The sequence below is a fragment of the Peromyscus californicus genome, unplaced genomic scaffold (assembly GCF_007827085.1).
Source record: "Peromyscus californicus insignis strain IS unplaced genomic scaffold, ASM782708v3 Scaffold_3__1_contigs__length_106647218, whole genome shotgun sequence".
In the NCBI taxonomy this organism is placed as follows: domain Eukaryota; kingdom Metazoa; phylum Chordata; class Mammalia; order Rodentia; family Cricetidae; genus Peromyscus; species Peromyscus californicus.
The window spans coordinates 55,786,235-55,801,703 of record NW_026294551.1 but is presented as its reverse complement, the minus strand read 5'-3'; the positions used below and the strand labels follow the sequence as shown (position 1 = coordinate 55,801,703).

General features: G+C 48.8%; 1 protein-coding gene across 3 annotated transcripts in view; it reads left to right on the top strand.

Moving 5' to 3' along the window:
• LOC128122210 (myosin-3) overlaps positions 1 to 11,342 on the top strand; it is a 37,055-nt gene extending 25,713 nt beyond the window's left edge. For all 3 annotated transcript variants that reach the window (XM_052757579.1, XM_052757577.1, XM_052757576.1), the window contains 24 exons: positions 308 to 395; positions 478 to 595; positions 968 to 1,091; positions 1,185 to 1,321; positions 1,626 to 1,881; positions 2,074 to 2,316; positions 2,409 to 2,585; positions 2,718 to 2,863; positions 2,943 to 3,033; positions 3,782 to 4,171; positions 4,266 to 4,392; positions 5,220 to 5,338; positions 5,526 to 5,722; positions 6,053 to 6,236; positions 6,896 to 7,061; positions 7,353 to 7,477; positions 7,967 to 8,275; positions 8,381 to 8,584; positions 8,660 to 8,785; positions 9,764 to 9,934; positions 10,031 to 10,135; positions 10,297 to 10,392; positions 10,490 to 10,627; positions 11,195 to 11,342. In XM_052757579.1, the coding sequence (XP_052613539.1) occupies positions 308 to 395; positions 478 to 595; positions 968 to 1,091; positions 1,185 to 1,321; positions 1,626 to 1,881; positions 2,074 to 2,316; positions 2,409 to 2,585; positions 2,718 to 2,863; positions 2,943 to 3,033; positions 3,782 to 4,171; positions 4,266 to 4,392; positions 5,220 to 5,338; positions 5,526 to 5,722; positions 6,053 to 6,236; positions 6,896 to 7,061; positions 7,353 to 7,477; positions 7,967 to 8,275; positions 8,381 to 8,584; positions 8,660 to 8,785; positions 9,764 to 9,934; positions 10,031 to 10,135; positions 10,297 to 10,392; positions 10,490 to 10,627; positions 11,195 to 11,221 (3,864 nt within the window). In that variant the 3' untranslated portion in view covers positions 11,222 to 11,342. The remainder of the gene's footprint in view (positions 1 to 307; positions 396 to 477; positions 596 to 967; positions 1,092 to 1,184; positions 1,322 to 1,625; positions 1,882 to 2,073; positions 2,317 to 2,408; positions 2,586 to 2,717; positions 2,864 to 2,942; positions 3,034 to 3,781; positions 4,172 to 4,265; positions 4,393 to 5,219; positions 5,339 to 5,525; positions 5,723 to 6,052; positions 6,237 to 6,895; positions 7,062 to 7,352; positions 7,478 to 7,966; positions 8,276 to 8,380; positions 8,585 to 8,659; positions 8,786 to 9,763; positions 9,935 to 10,030; positions 10,136 to 10,296; positions 10,393 to 10,489; positions 10,628 to 11,194) is intronic.
• The last annotated feature ends 4,127 nt before the right edge of the window (positions 11,343 to 15,469 follow it).

The following is a 15,469-nucleotide window of genomic DNA, read 5'->3' as shown; positions in this document are numbered from 1 at the left end:
TGAAGCATACTGCTGTTGGGCCTCCATAGGGTGGAATGTTCCTTTTGCAGGTCATGCTGGTACTCAAAAAATTTCAGACTTACACAAAGAGACAAGGTTCAGGTTTTAGAGCATTTTAGATTTTCAAGCTAGGGGAATGTCCAAGTTGGGTCAGTTTTCTGTATGTCCAGCCTCGGGATTATTCAAGGACAGAGCTAATTTCACAATTCTTAGGTTGAAGGCACAGATTTTAGTTTTTACCACCAGCATGTATTTGTCTCTGTGGAGGTTTATAGTGGGCTGCCAAAGGAAACCTTTTTTCTTTTAGGAAAACCTGAACAAGCTGATGTCCAATCTCAGAACCACCCATCCCCACTTTGTGCGCTGTATAATACCCAATGAGACCAAGACCCCAGGTGAGACACCGGCCACCCCTCTGGTTGCTGCTGAGTGGGAGGACTTCCAAGTGACGCTCAGGTATCTGGTCTGTGTTCTCAGGGGCCATGGAGCACAGCCTGGTCCTGCATCAGCTCAGGTGTAACGGGGTCCTGGAAGGCATCCGCATCTGCCGGAAGGGGTTCCCCAACAGGATCCTGTATGGGGACTTTAAACAAAGGTACATTGTCAAAATCTTTGTTCGTCCTTTGACAAGGATAAGAACTGGAACCTGAGGAAAGGCATATCAGAGGAAAAGACCCATTTTAAAAGAGTTGTGGTTTGTCTTCTATGTGAAATAACCTACTGCTTGGTCAAAGTTCACATCCTTGTACCGTCCACATTTCTTTAGAACTTGTCAGATATATAACAGGGAAGGGAAAGAAAGCCCTGACCCAAGAGGCCCAAGGCCTACGTTCCAGACTACTGTCTAGAGATGTGAGCAGGTTTCTTTACTTCCTGGGAACTAGGCTTTCTGTTCTATAGGAAGAGAGGCCTGCGATCACCAGTTTTTGCCAACAGCCTGTGATCATTTCTGTGTCCACAATGGCAGATATCGAGTACTGAATGCCAGTGCCGTCCCAGAGGGCCAGTTCATTGACAGTAAGAAAGCTTGCGAGAAGCTCTTGGCTTCCATTGACATCGACCACACACAGTACAAATTTGGACACACGAAGGTAGCGCATCGATTCTGCCTCATGCTGTTAGCCTTTGTGTCCTCTTAACACAATGAGCCAGATGGCTCATTGTTCTTACCCATCCTCCCGAAGGTGTTCTTTAAGGCTGGCTTGCTTGGAACGCTGGAAGAGATGCGGGATGACCGCTTGGCCAAATTGATCACTCGGACTCAAGCTGTGTGCAGAGGGTTTCTCATGCGTGTGGAATTCCAGAAGATGATGCAAAGGAGGTTAGAGCAAGGTCTTTGTTTAAGCATGAGTTCTTTGGGAGAAGGGGGAAGAGAGAATCCCTTGTAGAAATGAGCAATAGTTTTTTTTTCCTTTCTTCTCAAATTACATTTTATTTATTTATTGCATTTGTGTGTGTGGACATGTATGCCAAGGCAAACTTGTAGAGTCAGAGGACAGCTTGAAGGAATCAGTTCTTGCCCCCACCATGTGGGGCCTAGGAATCAAAATCAGGTCATCAGGCTTAGTTAGCATCAGGCACCTTTACCTGCTGAGCCATCTTGCTGGACCATTCTTTGTTTGTAGGGAGTCCATCTTCTGCATCCAGTACAACATCCGCGCCTTCATGAACGTCAAGCACTGGCCCTGGATGAAGCTCTTCTTCAAGATCAAGCCCCTGCTGAAGAGCGCAGAGACTGAGAAGGAGATGGCCACCATGAAGGAAGAGTTCCAGAAAACCAAAGATGAACTCGCCAAGTCGGAGGCAAAGAGGAAGGAGCTGGAGGAAAAGCTGGTCACCCTGGTGCAAGAGAAGAATGACCTGCAGCTTCAAGTACAGGCTGTACGTCTTTAAGAATTTTGCTTTTTCATATTCCAGACTTGATTATGATTTTAGGAAAGCTAGGTTATTGAGGATGGGGCTTGGGTGGGTGCTGGGATTTGCTTGGAGTCAGAGAGGACTTCATATAGAATGGAAGACAGCAGTATCTCAATCCTTTTGTTCCTTAAAGGGAATTGTGATTTCTTTTTAAAGGAGAGTGAAAATTTGTTGGACGCCGAGGAACGGTGCGACCAGCTGATCAAAGCCAAATTCCAACTGGAGGCCAAAATCAAGGAGGTGACAGAGAGAGCTGAGGATGAGGAGGAGATCAACGCTGAGCTGACCGCCAAGAAGAGGAAGCTGGAGGATGAATGCTCAGAGCTGAAGAAAGACATCGACGACCTGGAGCTGACACTGGCCAAGGTTGAGAAGGAGAAGCATGCCACAGAGAACAAGGTTGTCACTCCCCTGCCGTTCCTCTCCAGCTCCATTCACTCATTTCAAACCAAGCTCTGTTTCCTCTTCTAATTGCTTGCGGCTTCTTCTAGGTAAAAAACCTTACTGAGGAACTGGCCGGGTTAGACGAAACCATTGCAAAGCTAACACGGGAGAAGAAGGCCCTCCAAGAGGCCCACCAGCAGACCCTGGATGACCTCCAGGCTGAAGAAGACAAGGTCAACTCTCTGAGCAAGCTCAAGAGCAAGCTGGAGCAGCAAGTGGATGATGTGAGCAGAGGGACTTAGTCTCGGGAGTGTGGAACCTTAGGGCGGAAGAGCCCTGGGCAGGGGCTGGGTGGTAGTGGGACCCTCCCCTTGGAAATCATTTAATCCTAAAGGGGCAAATGATGCCTTTTGCAGCTGGAGAGTTCCCTAGAACAAGAAAAGAAGCTACGTGTGGACCTGGAAAGGAACAAGAGGAAGCTGGAGGGAGATCTGAAGCTCGCCCAGGAGTCCATATTAGATCTGGAGAATGACAAGCAGCAGCTGGATGAGAGGCTCAAGAAGTATGTCCCCCAAACACGGCCTCCATCCCGTGAGTGGCTGGGGACGCCGTCCTCACGCGTTCTCTGTGTCCTGCCACAGGAAGGACTTTGAATACAGTCAGCTGCAGAGCAAAGTGGAGGACGAGCAGACATTGAGCCTCCAGCTTCAGAAGAAAATCAAAGAGTTACAGGTAGGAGGCCTTCCGCGCTTGCTTGACCTTGTTGGTCACGCAGAAGCATGGGTGGTGTCTGCTCAAAGCCATTGAGCTGGTGGGGTAGGACCGTGTGGCTGCCAGCCTCATGGGATCCAACTCTGCCAGGCTGACACGGCCGTGGTGACCATGATGACCATGTTCCCCAAACTTGCAATAAAATGCACGGAAGTGAATGGAGAAATTTCCAGGGTAGTGACTGTATTGGTGCAGGAAAGTTTCGTTTGGAGGAAAATTAGCAGCATTTATGTTTTTCAGGCGCACGGGGGCAGGGGGTGAGTAGGTGGGGGTGGGGGCATGGAGGCATCCATGAGCAGATTCATCTGGTGGGAATAAAACCTCATCTGCTCAATCATCATCATCATCATCACGGACTAATTTTGTTTATTAATGGGCTTCCGTGTGCTCATTCATCACATGCCTACAGTGTGCAGTAACTCAGCTCTTCTCTTAACCACTTAGCCTACCTTCCTAGCCTTCAGCAATTGCTGTGTCATATTCAGATTGACTTAAACAAATCCTTCACATGAAAATGTGCACTACGTGTTTTTCCATGTCTAGTGTCTTCCATTTTGCAGCAAATGGTAGGGCTTAATTTTTTTTTTTAAGTCGAGTAATATGCCACCATTTAAGGGAAGGACGTTTGCTTCATGCACTCGTGGGTTGATGGCACCTACATGGATACCATGTTAGCTGTTGTGAATGGTGAACTGGCTGCCCCCTACAGGCTCGCATCGAGGAGCTGGAGGAAGAGATAGAGGCAGAGAGAGCCACCCGGGCCAAGACAGAGAAGCAGCGCAGCGACTATGCCCGCGAGCTGGAGGAGCTGAGTGAGCGGCTGGAGGAGGCGGGAGGGGTCACCTCCACCCAGATCGAGTTGAATAAGAAGCGCGAGGCCGAGTTCTTGAAGCTGCGCCGGGACCTGGAGGAGGCCACCCTGCAGCACGAGGCCACGGTGGCCACCCTGCGGAAGAAGCACGCGGACAGCGCGGCCGAGCTGGCGGAGCAGATCGACAACCTGCAGCGCGTCAAGCAGAAGCTGGAGAAGGAGAAGAGCGAGTTCAAGCTGGAGATCGACGACCTCTCCAGCAGCGTGGAGAGCGTGTCCAAATCCAAGGTGAGAGGGGCCAGGTGGGCAGGTCCAGAGAGGACACCCGCAGTGGGTCAACCTAAGGCCGCCTGCAGACCTCCCTCCCACTTCCAATCCTCAGGCCAATCTGGAGAAGATATGCCGAACTCTGGAGGACCAGTTAAGTGAGGCCAGGGGCAAGAACGAGGAGACCCAGAGGAGCCTGAGTGAGCTGACCACGCAGAAGTCCCGGCTGCAGAGCGAGGCGGGTGAGCCAAAAGCCGGGATGCTTTGCGAACCAGAAGGCTTCCCTAGCAGGGGCACCACCTTTGAGGAGAGGGTGTTTTGTTTTGTTTCTGCTTTGCTTTATTTTGTTTTGTTTTAAAGACAGCATCCCACCCTGTAACCTCGACTGGCCTGGGACTCCCTATGGAGACTAAGCTGGCCTGGAACTTACAGAGATCTGCCAGCCTCCATCTCCGCAGCCCTGGTGTTTGGAACAGCCTCTTTCGTGGGTTGCTTCCTTTCTCCTGAAACATGTTTTTAGAAATCCCCCCGCCCTCCCCAGGTGTGGTGGTGCAGGCCTTTAACACCACAAGTCAAGTGGTTCTTTGCTGCAGTCACAGGCCAGTAGAGGAAGCAAAGAAACACGTTTTAGGAGACCCTTGGAACAGCCTGCTAGGATCATAAGCACCCTGCCCCCACTTCCCTTCTGACTCCTCTATACACTCCAGCTGTTCATATTCACCCAAGAGTCCAACTTCAACTTTCTAGAGGTGAAGCCCTAAGTGTTTTTCCTTAATGACACATCTGGAATCATCAACCACTGGGATAGGTGGAGAGGTGCCCTGGCGATGTTCAAATTCACGAAGGTTCTCTTAGGTTTTACTGGCAGGGGTCACTCTTGGCTTCCTGTAGTTTTCAGCAGTCTTTCATTAGGATGCCATTTCCTTTTCATGGACACACCTGTACTCTCTTAAGAAGAGGCCTCACCTCGTTACTTGTCCCCTACCCCAATGAGCACAATGTCTTACACATGGTGAGTGAGTGAATGAATGAATGAATGAATGAATGAGCTATTTCCTTCCTGACACAGGTGAGCTGAGTCGCCAACTGGAAGAAAAGGAAAGCATAGTATCTCAGCTTTCCAGGAGCAAGCAAGCCTTTACTCAACAGATAGAGGAGCTCAAGAGGCAGTTGGAGGAAGAGAGCAAGGTACCCTCGCTGAAGGATGCTTTCTTGGCCTCGTTTTCAAATGGCATCTGCAAAAATAAAAGCAAAACTGAAAAAAAAAAAAAAGCAACTTCTTTCAGCTGGGTGTGATAGCAGGACATACCTGGTTGGTGTGTCGTGCACAGTCCTAATCCACTGGGGTGTGTGTCCTTTGATTTTTTTTTTTCAGGCCAAGAACGCGCTGGCCCACGCCCTGCAATCCTCCCGCCACGACTGTGACCTGCTGCGGGAGCAGTATGAGGAGGAGCAGGAATCCAAGGCTGAGCTGCAGAGGGCGCTGTCCAAGGCCAACAGTGAGGTGGCCCAGTGGAGGACCAAATATGAGACGGACGCCATCCAGCGCACGGAGGAGCTGGAGGAGGCCAAGTAGGCGACTCTAACTAGAACCCTCAAGTGGTCTCATGGCTCAGCACATTGGCTTTAGAATGACTTGGGATGAACTTAAAGAACTTGTTTTATTACTAGACATTTCCCCATCCCGTGTGCATTGGCACAGTGCATTAAGACATCAACTTTGATCCTGGTTAGACCCGAGACAGGCCATTGATCACAGACTTTGAGTAAATGGGGGAGTCTCTTGGGGTTTATGTGCAGAGGCGCGTGAGCCACTCGGATTAAGGACTCCGGCTTGATGAGCAGTGATGCTTAAGAAAGTTGAAACTTAACAGTGTCTGCCTCCTTCTCATTTTCTTGCAGAAAAAAACTCGCTCAGCGTCTTCAGGATTCGGAGGAGCAGGTTGAGGCCGTGAATGCCAAGTGTGCTTCCTTGGAGAAGACCAAGCAGAGGCTACAAGGGGAGGTGGAGGATCTGATGGTGGATGTGGAAAGAGCCAACTCTCTGGCGGCTGCTCTGGACAAGAAGCAGAGGAACTTTGACAAGGTGTGAGGCAGCTCCATGTTGGCTGAACTCCTCAGCGTCGGGGTGTTGGGGGCTGAGGGAGGGAGAGGTCGGCTCCCTCCTCTGCCCTACTCCAGTACTGTCTTAGAAAGAGCCTTGAAGGTCACCAGGGTGTTGTTTCTCCATCTGTGATGTGGACCGGGATAGGATGGGGCAGAAGCCCCTTCAGGTGATGGTTAGTAGCAGTGAACCAATTTCCACAGTGCTTTTAAGGACAAGATCTTTTTCATCTGCTCACATTACCCATCTCTTTAGGTGGCTGGCATGAGACTCAGACTTGGGTTCCTCCCTGTGACCCACAAGTGTGATTTGAACCAATGTTTTAATGAAATACTTGGGAAGTTCAGGACCTTTTTTTTTTTTTTTTTTTTTTTTTTTTTTTTTTTTTTTTTTGTATTAGGAAAGGGATGATTATGTATAGCTAATTTCCTCCCTAAGAATTCATTTGCTTTTTGGATAGACAATAATCACTGATTGATTATCCCAAGTAAGGTAGCAGAATGAAACCTTAATTTGTTTAGTAATCTAGACAGGCAGACAGGTGGGAGCCCTAACTCTGAGAGCAGTCACCCCAGTGGTGATATTCTGTTAGGAGCTCGGCAGAGAGCTCACTAACAGAGCCTTCCATGGCGATGTTGCAGGTGCTAGCTGAGTGGAAGACCAAGTGTGAGGAGAGCCAAGCAGAGCTGGAGGCAGCTCTCAAGGAGTCCCGATCCTTGAGCACGGAGCTCTTCAAGCTGAAAAATGCCTACGAAGAAGCCTTGGATCAACTGGAAACCGTGAAAAGGGAGAATAAGAACTTAGAACGTAAGCATTGCAAACCGGTCTAGGATCATGGGAAGCCCTTCCTCTTACCTGTCCTGACCAGAGTGTGAGGGTTGGGTGAGACTCCATTACTCAGGCTCCTCCACATGGGTCCCCTGATGCACCTGGAGAAAGTGTTCACTGTTGACAAGCTGGTGTTTCAAGGCTCTCTCTACAGTGTCTTATCTCTGGGAAGCAGAGGTCTGTAGAGTTATAGAAGATTAGCAAAAGGCATTGAGTGGGTTCCCTGTGCAGAAGTGTCCAAATGCACTGGGAAATTTAATTTAATTGCAGAAGAGATAGCGGATCTCACTGAACAAATTGCGGAGAATGGTAAAAGCATCCACGAGCTAGAGAAATCCAGAAAGCAGATGGAGCTGGAAAAGGCTGATATCCAGATGGCACTGGAGGAAGCAGAGGTGAGCGTGAGTGGGGAGGCAAAAACCAGAACTGAGGAAATGGCATGGGCCTAGGGGAGAGATGGTCACACTTCGCCTTTGGGGAATCATGGTCCTAATGGTCGATCCTTCCCCATGACTGGAGGCCGAGTGAGATAGTGCCTCTGAGTTATCTTAAGTTTCTTGGAGAAAATCATTACATTAAAACAGTTCTACACCTGAAATTTTACAACCCCTTAGCTGAAGTTAAAACAGCTGTAAAGTGCTTCCTGCTTCTAATAAATAGGAGAGTGTAAACCTCTTTTGTGTCTGAGTGTATAATCATAAATGAATAATAATGAAATGTTTTACTTCTGCACTGAAGATAAGTCGGAGATTTCATTTAAAGGCAGTTTTGATTATTATGGGATTTGATTTAGGAATATCTCATTGGAGCTTTGCTGACCCAAGGTCATGTGGTCAGCTCTCCAGCAGCACAGGAACTGTTCCTTTTGGTTGTGTCTTTTAAAGGCAGCCCTTGAGCACGAAGAAGCCAAGATCCTCCGAATCCAGCTAGAACTGACCCAGGTGAAATCAGAGATTGATAGAAAGATTGCAGAGAAGGATGAGGAAATTGAGCAGCTGAAGAGGAACTACCAGAGGACCGTGGAGACCATGCAAGGTGCCCTGGACGCTGAAGTGCGCAGCAGGAATGAGGCCATCCGGCTCAAGAAAAAGATGGAGGGCGACCTCAATGAGATTGAGATCCAGCTGAGCCATGCCAACCGCCAGGCTGCAGAGACCCTCAAGCACCTCCGGAGTGTCCAGGGACAGCTGAAGGTGGAGGGAGCTCCCTGGGGTGGGGAGACTTTTCCAGATATGCAACGGCTAGGTGAGGCTTCTGGTCCTTGGCCCTCCACTTCAGACACTTTGTCTTCTGGCTAGGACACCCAGCTGCATCTGGATGACGCTCTCCGGGGCCAGGAGGACCTGAAGGAGCAGCTGGCGATCGTAGAGCGAAGAGCTAACCTGCTGCAGGCTGAGGTGGAGGAGCTGCGGGCCACGCTGGAGCAGACAGAGAGGGCCCGGAAGCTGGCAGAGCAGGAGCTGCTCGATTCCAATGAGAGGGTGCAGCTGCTGCACACCCAGGTGAGGACAGGATATGCATGGGGTACGAGGATCCACCCCAGACACGCCTGTATGACACTCCTTCCTCCTCCCCAGAACACCAGCCTCATCCACACCAAGAAGAAGTTGGAGACAGACCTCACACAGCTCCAGAGTGAGGTGGAGGATGCCTGCAGGGATGCAAGGAACGCAGAGGAGAAGGCCAAAAAGGCTATCACTGATGTGAGGCTCTTGCTCCCCACCCCCCACAATGTGGCCACTGAGATTGTGCCTCATTAAAGCCCTTCCTTTTCTTAACCCTAGACATGCCCACTACAAGTCTACCCTCTTAGGACACACATGGTATACATGCTGCCCCCAGACCATTCCCATCTCCCATCAAACTCACCTGTCCCCTCCTGTACTGTTAAAAGCTGGCAGAGGGGGAGAGGCAGGGTGGGAGTATACTGTTCTTCTGCCTCTAAAGAGGTGTGTCCTGCCGGGCGGTGGTGGCGCACGCCTTTAATCCCAGCACTCGGGAGGCAGAGCCAGGCGGATCTCTGTGAGTTCGAGGCCAGCCTGGGCTACCAAGTGAGTTCCAGGAAAAGGCGCAAAGCTACACAGAGAAACCCTGTCTCGAAAAACCAAAAAAAAAAAAAAAAAAAAAAAAAGAGGTGTGTCCTTTCATTTGGTGCCTGGAAATGAGACCCTCTGAGGCACTATCCCATCACATCTCTAACCTTCCTGGGTCTCCAGGCTTTGTTTCTGGTTCTATAGCGCCAATGGCGCCACCTGCTGCCTTCTCAGGGAACACCACCTCAGTGCTGTTACACTTTCACAGGGAAGTAAAGAAGGAATACCAATTCCCTACTCCTTGAGTACCTTCCTTGTGCAATTCTAGGTAGCAAGTTAATCTCCTCCAAGCCTCAGGAGCCTTTGAAACTGTGTGGTGGTGATAATAAAACAAAGACTCCCTGAGGTCTGGACAGGCTCCAAGGAGACCAGTTTCAGGACCCTGCTTCTCACCTAGTCCTCATAGAGTTTCTTTTCTATATCTTATATCCCAGGTGTAGCTTTTGTGCTGTTCCAAGGTGAGAAGTGTATTCACTCATGGTCTTACCCATTGTCCTTTCTGCAAGCATGCTTTCTGGTCATGCTTTTCTGGAATGCTGGTTTCCACAGCTGCAGGGTGAGCCTTCCCTAACACACTTGGCTTTTCAGGCCGCCATGATGGCGGAGGAGCTGAAGAAGGAGCAGGACACCAGCGCCCACCTGGAGCGGATGAAGAAGAACCTGGAGCAGACGGTGAAGGACCTGCAGCACCGTCTAGACGAGGCTGAGCAGCTGGCGCTGAAGGGCGGCAAGAAGCAGATCCAGAAACTGGAGACGCGGGTACTTACTTGCAGGGAGAACCCGGGTCAGGCCCAGCTTCCCAGCCTACTGCACTCAGGGAACAGCTCTAGAATAATGTCCCAAACATCTCCCCAGATCAGAGAGCTGGAGTTTGAGCTGGAAGGGGAACAGAAAAGGAACACGGAGTCTGTGAAGGGCTTGAGGAAGTATGAGCGTCGGGTCAAGGAACTCACGTACCAGGTAGGTGGAAAGAACACCTAATGTGAGTTTTCTCTCCAAGGTGCAAATGGCACAAAAAGTCTGGAATAGGATGGAACACTTGCACTCCCCCACCCCAGACTGGCTAGGCCGTGGTACAACATTGCCCTTCTCTAGTGACATCCCCACGTTCTCATTTGCAGAGTGAGGAGGACAGGAAGAATGTGCTGAGATTGCAGGATCTTGTGGATAAACTGCAAGTGAAAGTCAAGTCCTACAAGAGGCAGGCTGAGGAGGCTGTAAGTTAGATGTTTGTGTGACCCGGCCCGTTTCCCACAGGGAACCCTGAGAGAGGGGCATGCTGATTTCACCCACTGGGCTCTTTGCCTAATTTAGGATGAACAAGCCAATGTTCATCTCACCAAATTCCGGAAAGCCCAGCATGAGCTGGAGGAGGCCGAGGAACGTGCTGACATTGCAGAATCGCAAGTCAATAAACTGCGGGCTAAGACCCGGGACTTCACCTCTAGCCGGGTAAGCAGACCTGGGAATTAATTGCTCACAGAGATGCAGAGGTTTCTGAGCTAGAAGTTGCTGTAGGGAATCCTCAACTTCCAGCCGGAGAATCTCAAGCTCGGAGAAAAAACTTTGTTTATAGTCACTAACCTGGGTGGAATCCCTAACTAGTCACTAACTAGAATTCCCGTCTGTAGCTCACAATAAAAACAAAATAAAACAAACAAACAAACAAACAAAAAAACCTTCCAGAAAACAGATGAATCATAGTCCACTGAGATGTCTTTCAGCGCCCTCTGCTGGTATGAGCGAGGCTGTTCAGGAGCACCCTCTAGAGGTGGCTGTAGGTGTCTGCAATGACTGTGACTCAGGCCCCATTGCTGCTCCCAGAGGAGGTCTCTCTGCGGACCAGTTTCAGAGGCTGTGGAGCGATTTCACCTGGGCTGGCATACATCCTCCCAAGGACCCCCAAATTCTCTGCATCCCAGTGAAATATACAAACAAATCCTTAATGCTTGCGGGAAGAGGGGTTCGGGAAATGTCTCTGCTGCTTGGCTTGACTGAGAGCATCCACATTCTCTCCAGATGGTGGTCCACGAGAGTGAGGAGTAAGCGAGCCCTCCTGACACAGGGCAGAAGATATGCAGAATGTGTATTTTCACAGCTCCTGACAACAGACCTTAGTTTCCACGTGACTCTTTTCCACATGCAATAAAATTGGCCTTGTTTTCAAGTCGGGCTGTTTTGTCTTGTGCGTTTCCCTCTTCCCCACATGGAAATGATTCCTCTTTCGGCGAGTGTTTTTATGCTGAATACTGAAGTATCAGTAAGCAGATAGCTTGGTAGATTAAAATGGTAAATTTGTGTGTATGGGGGTGGGTGGGTTGGCTTTTGGTTTAAATTTGAGATTAAAAATTTTTAAACACTTCTAACTTAAGCGTTGCTTCAGTGTAGTTGGGAGAGAGAGAGAGAGCTTTACGAAACTCATCTATTAATATCCCGTAAGAGAAACACAAAGGTTGGGTTCAGGAACACCTTGTTTCAAATTGGGTAGGATTCCTCTCCTACACATTTACTAGGGAAATATATCTTGAATCTAGTAAATAACGGTTGGACTCCATACATGATATAAATAAACATCATAGTGTTTGGTCCTCTCACATACACAAGGCTCTGGGTTCAGTCCTCAGCCACTGTAAATGCGGTTTTTAAAAAATAAGGAAAGAAAACGACTTCAGTCTGCATCTCCCACTAAATCCCGTTATCTTGGGTGCAATCTGCCTTATTTTCAGAGCTGAACAAACAAACCACTCATACATCACCCAGGTGAACCTGACTTTTACCCAAAGAGGACAAATGTTGAGAAAATCAGAATAACCCTCATGCTGATCAACCAGCAGTGCAGAATGCTCTAACCAGAGACCAACTCAACAGGTAGATCGTCCTGAGCACACTCATCAGAAAGGGTTGCCAGGCCCCTTTCCTTACTGAGGGCTAGAAAACTCTGGGATGACCCAGTTTGACTCAGGTGGGAAGTAAAGGCCAGAGAGTTTTTAACAGTGCTCCAGACCAAGTCAGCACCTCTTGGAGTTTGCAGTTACGGAAGGCAGGAGGCCGCTATTCTGCCCGGGTTTGTCTTTTTGGTGATGCCCAGTCATTTCGTCTCTAGGAACATGTGGTTTTGATTTGCCTTCAGTACTTCATGGCGACACCAGGGCTGAGAAGGGCCATGCCTTCCAAGGCAACTGTTACTAAGGAGTCACTGCACTGAGAAAAGGTCTCTTCCACGGCCTGACCTGGGGTGGGGCCAGAAGAGCAGTGGTCACTCCCATCCTCTCAGAAGTTAGGAAGGGTGCTGCACACTGCCTTCCGTGGGAAGCAGCAGTGGAGACGGCAAAGGAGGCCTTGTTCCCAGGGAGTCTAGGTAGTGAGCGCAGAAGAAATGAGAGACCTGGGCTATCACAGTTTTCACATAAAGTAGGAGTCCTTAATGAATTGCTACCAGACAGAGGAAAAGATAAGGCTGCCAGACATCCTCTGCCACCCCAAACAAGGGCATGGGCACTGTTGCTTGCAAAGATTCCCAATCAACAGTCTACACCGGGTCTAGATGGGATTACTACCAATTCAGGGAATTCAGGGATAGAAGATGTAACCAATAAATCCATATTATAGGGAGCTCATCTGAACAAATAATAGGGTTTAAAAAATAAATGTAGTGCATGCAAAAATACAGAATAGTAAGGAGACCTATACATTAGGTGAGATTTAACAGGCCTATAAGCCAATTATACTGTAAGGATTTTTAAAAATTTAATATTATGGTCTATTAAAAAATTATTGAGTGTGTATGTGTGCACACGTACACACACAGATGCATGTGTCTATGTGTACTAAAACATGTGTGGAGGTCAGAAGACAACTTGTGGGAGTCAGTTCTCCTCCACTATGTGGGCCTTGGGGATTGAACTCAGGCCACCAAGCTTGGCGGCAAGTGCCTTTACCTACTGAGTCATCTTGCTGGTCCAAGAAGTTGTTGCGACTGGATTTGTATGAGCGTGTGTTTAAGCATAGAGGCGCACCCTTGATAGTAACTATTCCCCTTCCTCCTTAGGGGAGAGTCTGCCACTGTGATCCTGTTTCGGAACCAGTCCTTGCTTTTTACAAGTCCATGCTATGACATTTATAGATGAGAAAGGAAGGGAACATGAGCAAGGTTTGCCTGAAGTCAACGAGCTGACAGAACTGACGGATTCACCAAAGAAGCTCCTGATGTGTCAGATGCAGGATGGACACACACACACACACACACACACACACACACACACACACACACACCCCTGATCGTCTCTGAGGCTGTGGGATCTGTCTTGCCCACTCACCAGTGAAATGTGGCATTTCACACAAAAGCACATTTTGTTTCTGGAAGCCACCCTGGTGCTAGGCAGTGATTTTGTGAAGGATATAGGTAGGGGAAAAAAAACATTTTTCTGAGAGTTACAATTATCGTGAATTTTTTTTCAGTTTCCTTATTCCACAGAGTAAGGGATGCCCTCAGTTATAGATGACGTCAGCCCTGTTAGTGAACAGAGGAAAAAAGAGAGCAGAAGTCTCCTTCCAAATGAGGAGCAGCCATGCCACACAAGCCTGAGAGGGGCAGCTCGCTCTGGCAAGGGAGACCAGGATGAAGTCAGCCACTATTACTGAACTCTTACAGTGTGTACGCAGGCACTTTCTCACATCATCCTGTGAAGAGGCACCGGTGACGAGATGGGCCTTGTTATACTTGCTGACTTCACAAGAAGAGAAGACACATGGTGACCAGGTTCAAAATGGCAGAGCTGAGGCTGTCTTTAGATTCCAAGGCCGCTTTTGCCCTGCAAAAGTGCTCCTAGAGGAGCAGCAGCCATATCCTCAGGGGGACCAACCCAAGGAGGAGGGGGCTGATGAAACCAGAAATGGGCTTGTTTCTTTCTGATGCTGTTTCTGTTCACTACTCCAGGCACTACACAGTGAGCCTTCTGTAGCTCAGCAGTGCGCTGCACCCCGTCCTTGAACTCTCCCTCACACAGACCATTGGGTCATTCACTGGAACATGATGGCCATTAGCCCATTTGTGACACTTGCTGCTTTTGCATGAACCCCGGATCACGACAAGGAAGAGGCTGGGGGCGTCTCCCCCGCCAGCTTTTTTTTTCTTGGGTGGAGTCCCATTGTCTCTAAATTTTAAGGACTGTTTCTAATTGCTTTCCATTTCTCGAACAACCCCACTTTTCTATTATTTTTTTCTGGTAGCTGGGTAAAGAATTGATTTATTTTTTTTCCCCTGTAATCCTCATATGATCCAGAAACTTCTGACTTGCTGAGTTCTTTATTGAGTCTCAAATCTCCGAGCGGTAGATTTCTTCTATTTTTATTACCGTTTGTATTTTTTTTTAATTATAAAAGAACTATCTGTTCAAGAATAGGATTTTTAGAAGGCATGTCAAGTGTAAAGGGACTGCCAGCTGGGATGGATGGCAGACTTCTCTATTTGGAGTGGCCACAAGCTTGATTTATGATCGGCAGATGTCCCCCTCTTAAGGAACCAAGGGACTAGTTTCTAATAGAAGTAACATGTCCTTATGTGGGGAGATGGGGCCGCTTGCAGTCACCGGCAGCTGGTGAGGGTAGCTTTTCATTTCTCCACGCCTGGGTCACTCCAACAGCTGAGTCTTAATAAAGCAAATGGACCTCAGACTATGGGGGGAGCAAGCCTCCCAGAACACCAAGGCTTATTTGCACCCCTCCCTCTAATCCCGCTGCTAAAAACAGTTGCAGCCCAGAGAGGCTCCCAGAGCGCTTGTTGGATCTGAGCGGAGATCTGGTTACCCCAGCTATGCTGAGACATTCCAGAGGCTCTTGTGTCCTCTGCTGCAGGCCACGGGGGCCAGAAGCCCAGGATGGCACTGACTATTTTTATTCAAGATGGTTGTGCTATCTACGACAAGAAGCCCCCTCTTAAGGGCATGTTCTCACAACTGAGACAAGGTCCTCTTGGGGGAAGCTTGCTGGAGGTTTAGGTGAGAAAGTGACAGACACCCTAGGGCTCCCTCCACAGAGGATCCTGACACCCAACTTGCTAAGAGAAGATCCAACTTACATGAAGAAAATGGAGCACCACCATTTCCTAGGGCTTCCCAGTGAGCATATGGCACATAATCCTGTGGTACAAAGACAAATAAAAATACAGAACCTTGAACTCCAGGGACAGTAAACAGAAACTAAGTACCCAAGTAAAGATAAGAAGAAATGAACAGCCCCCCCCCAAAAAAAACCCCAACAACCCTTCATGCAGCGGATAATTAAGGGAACTGACAG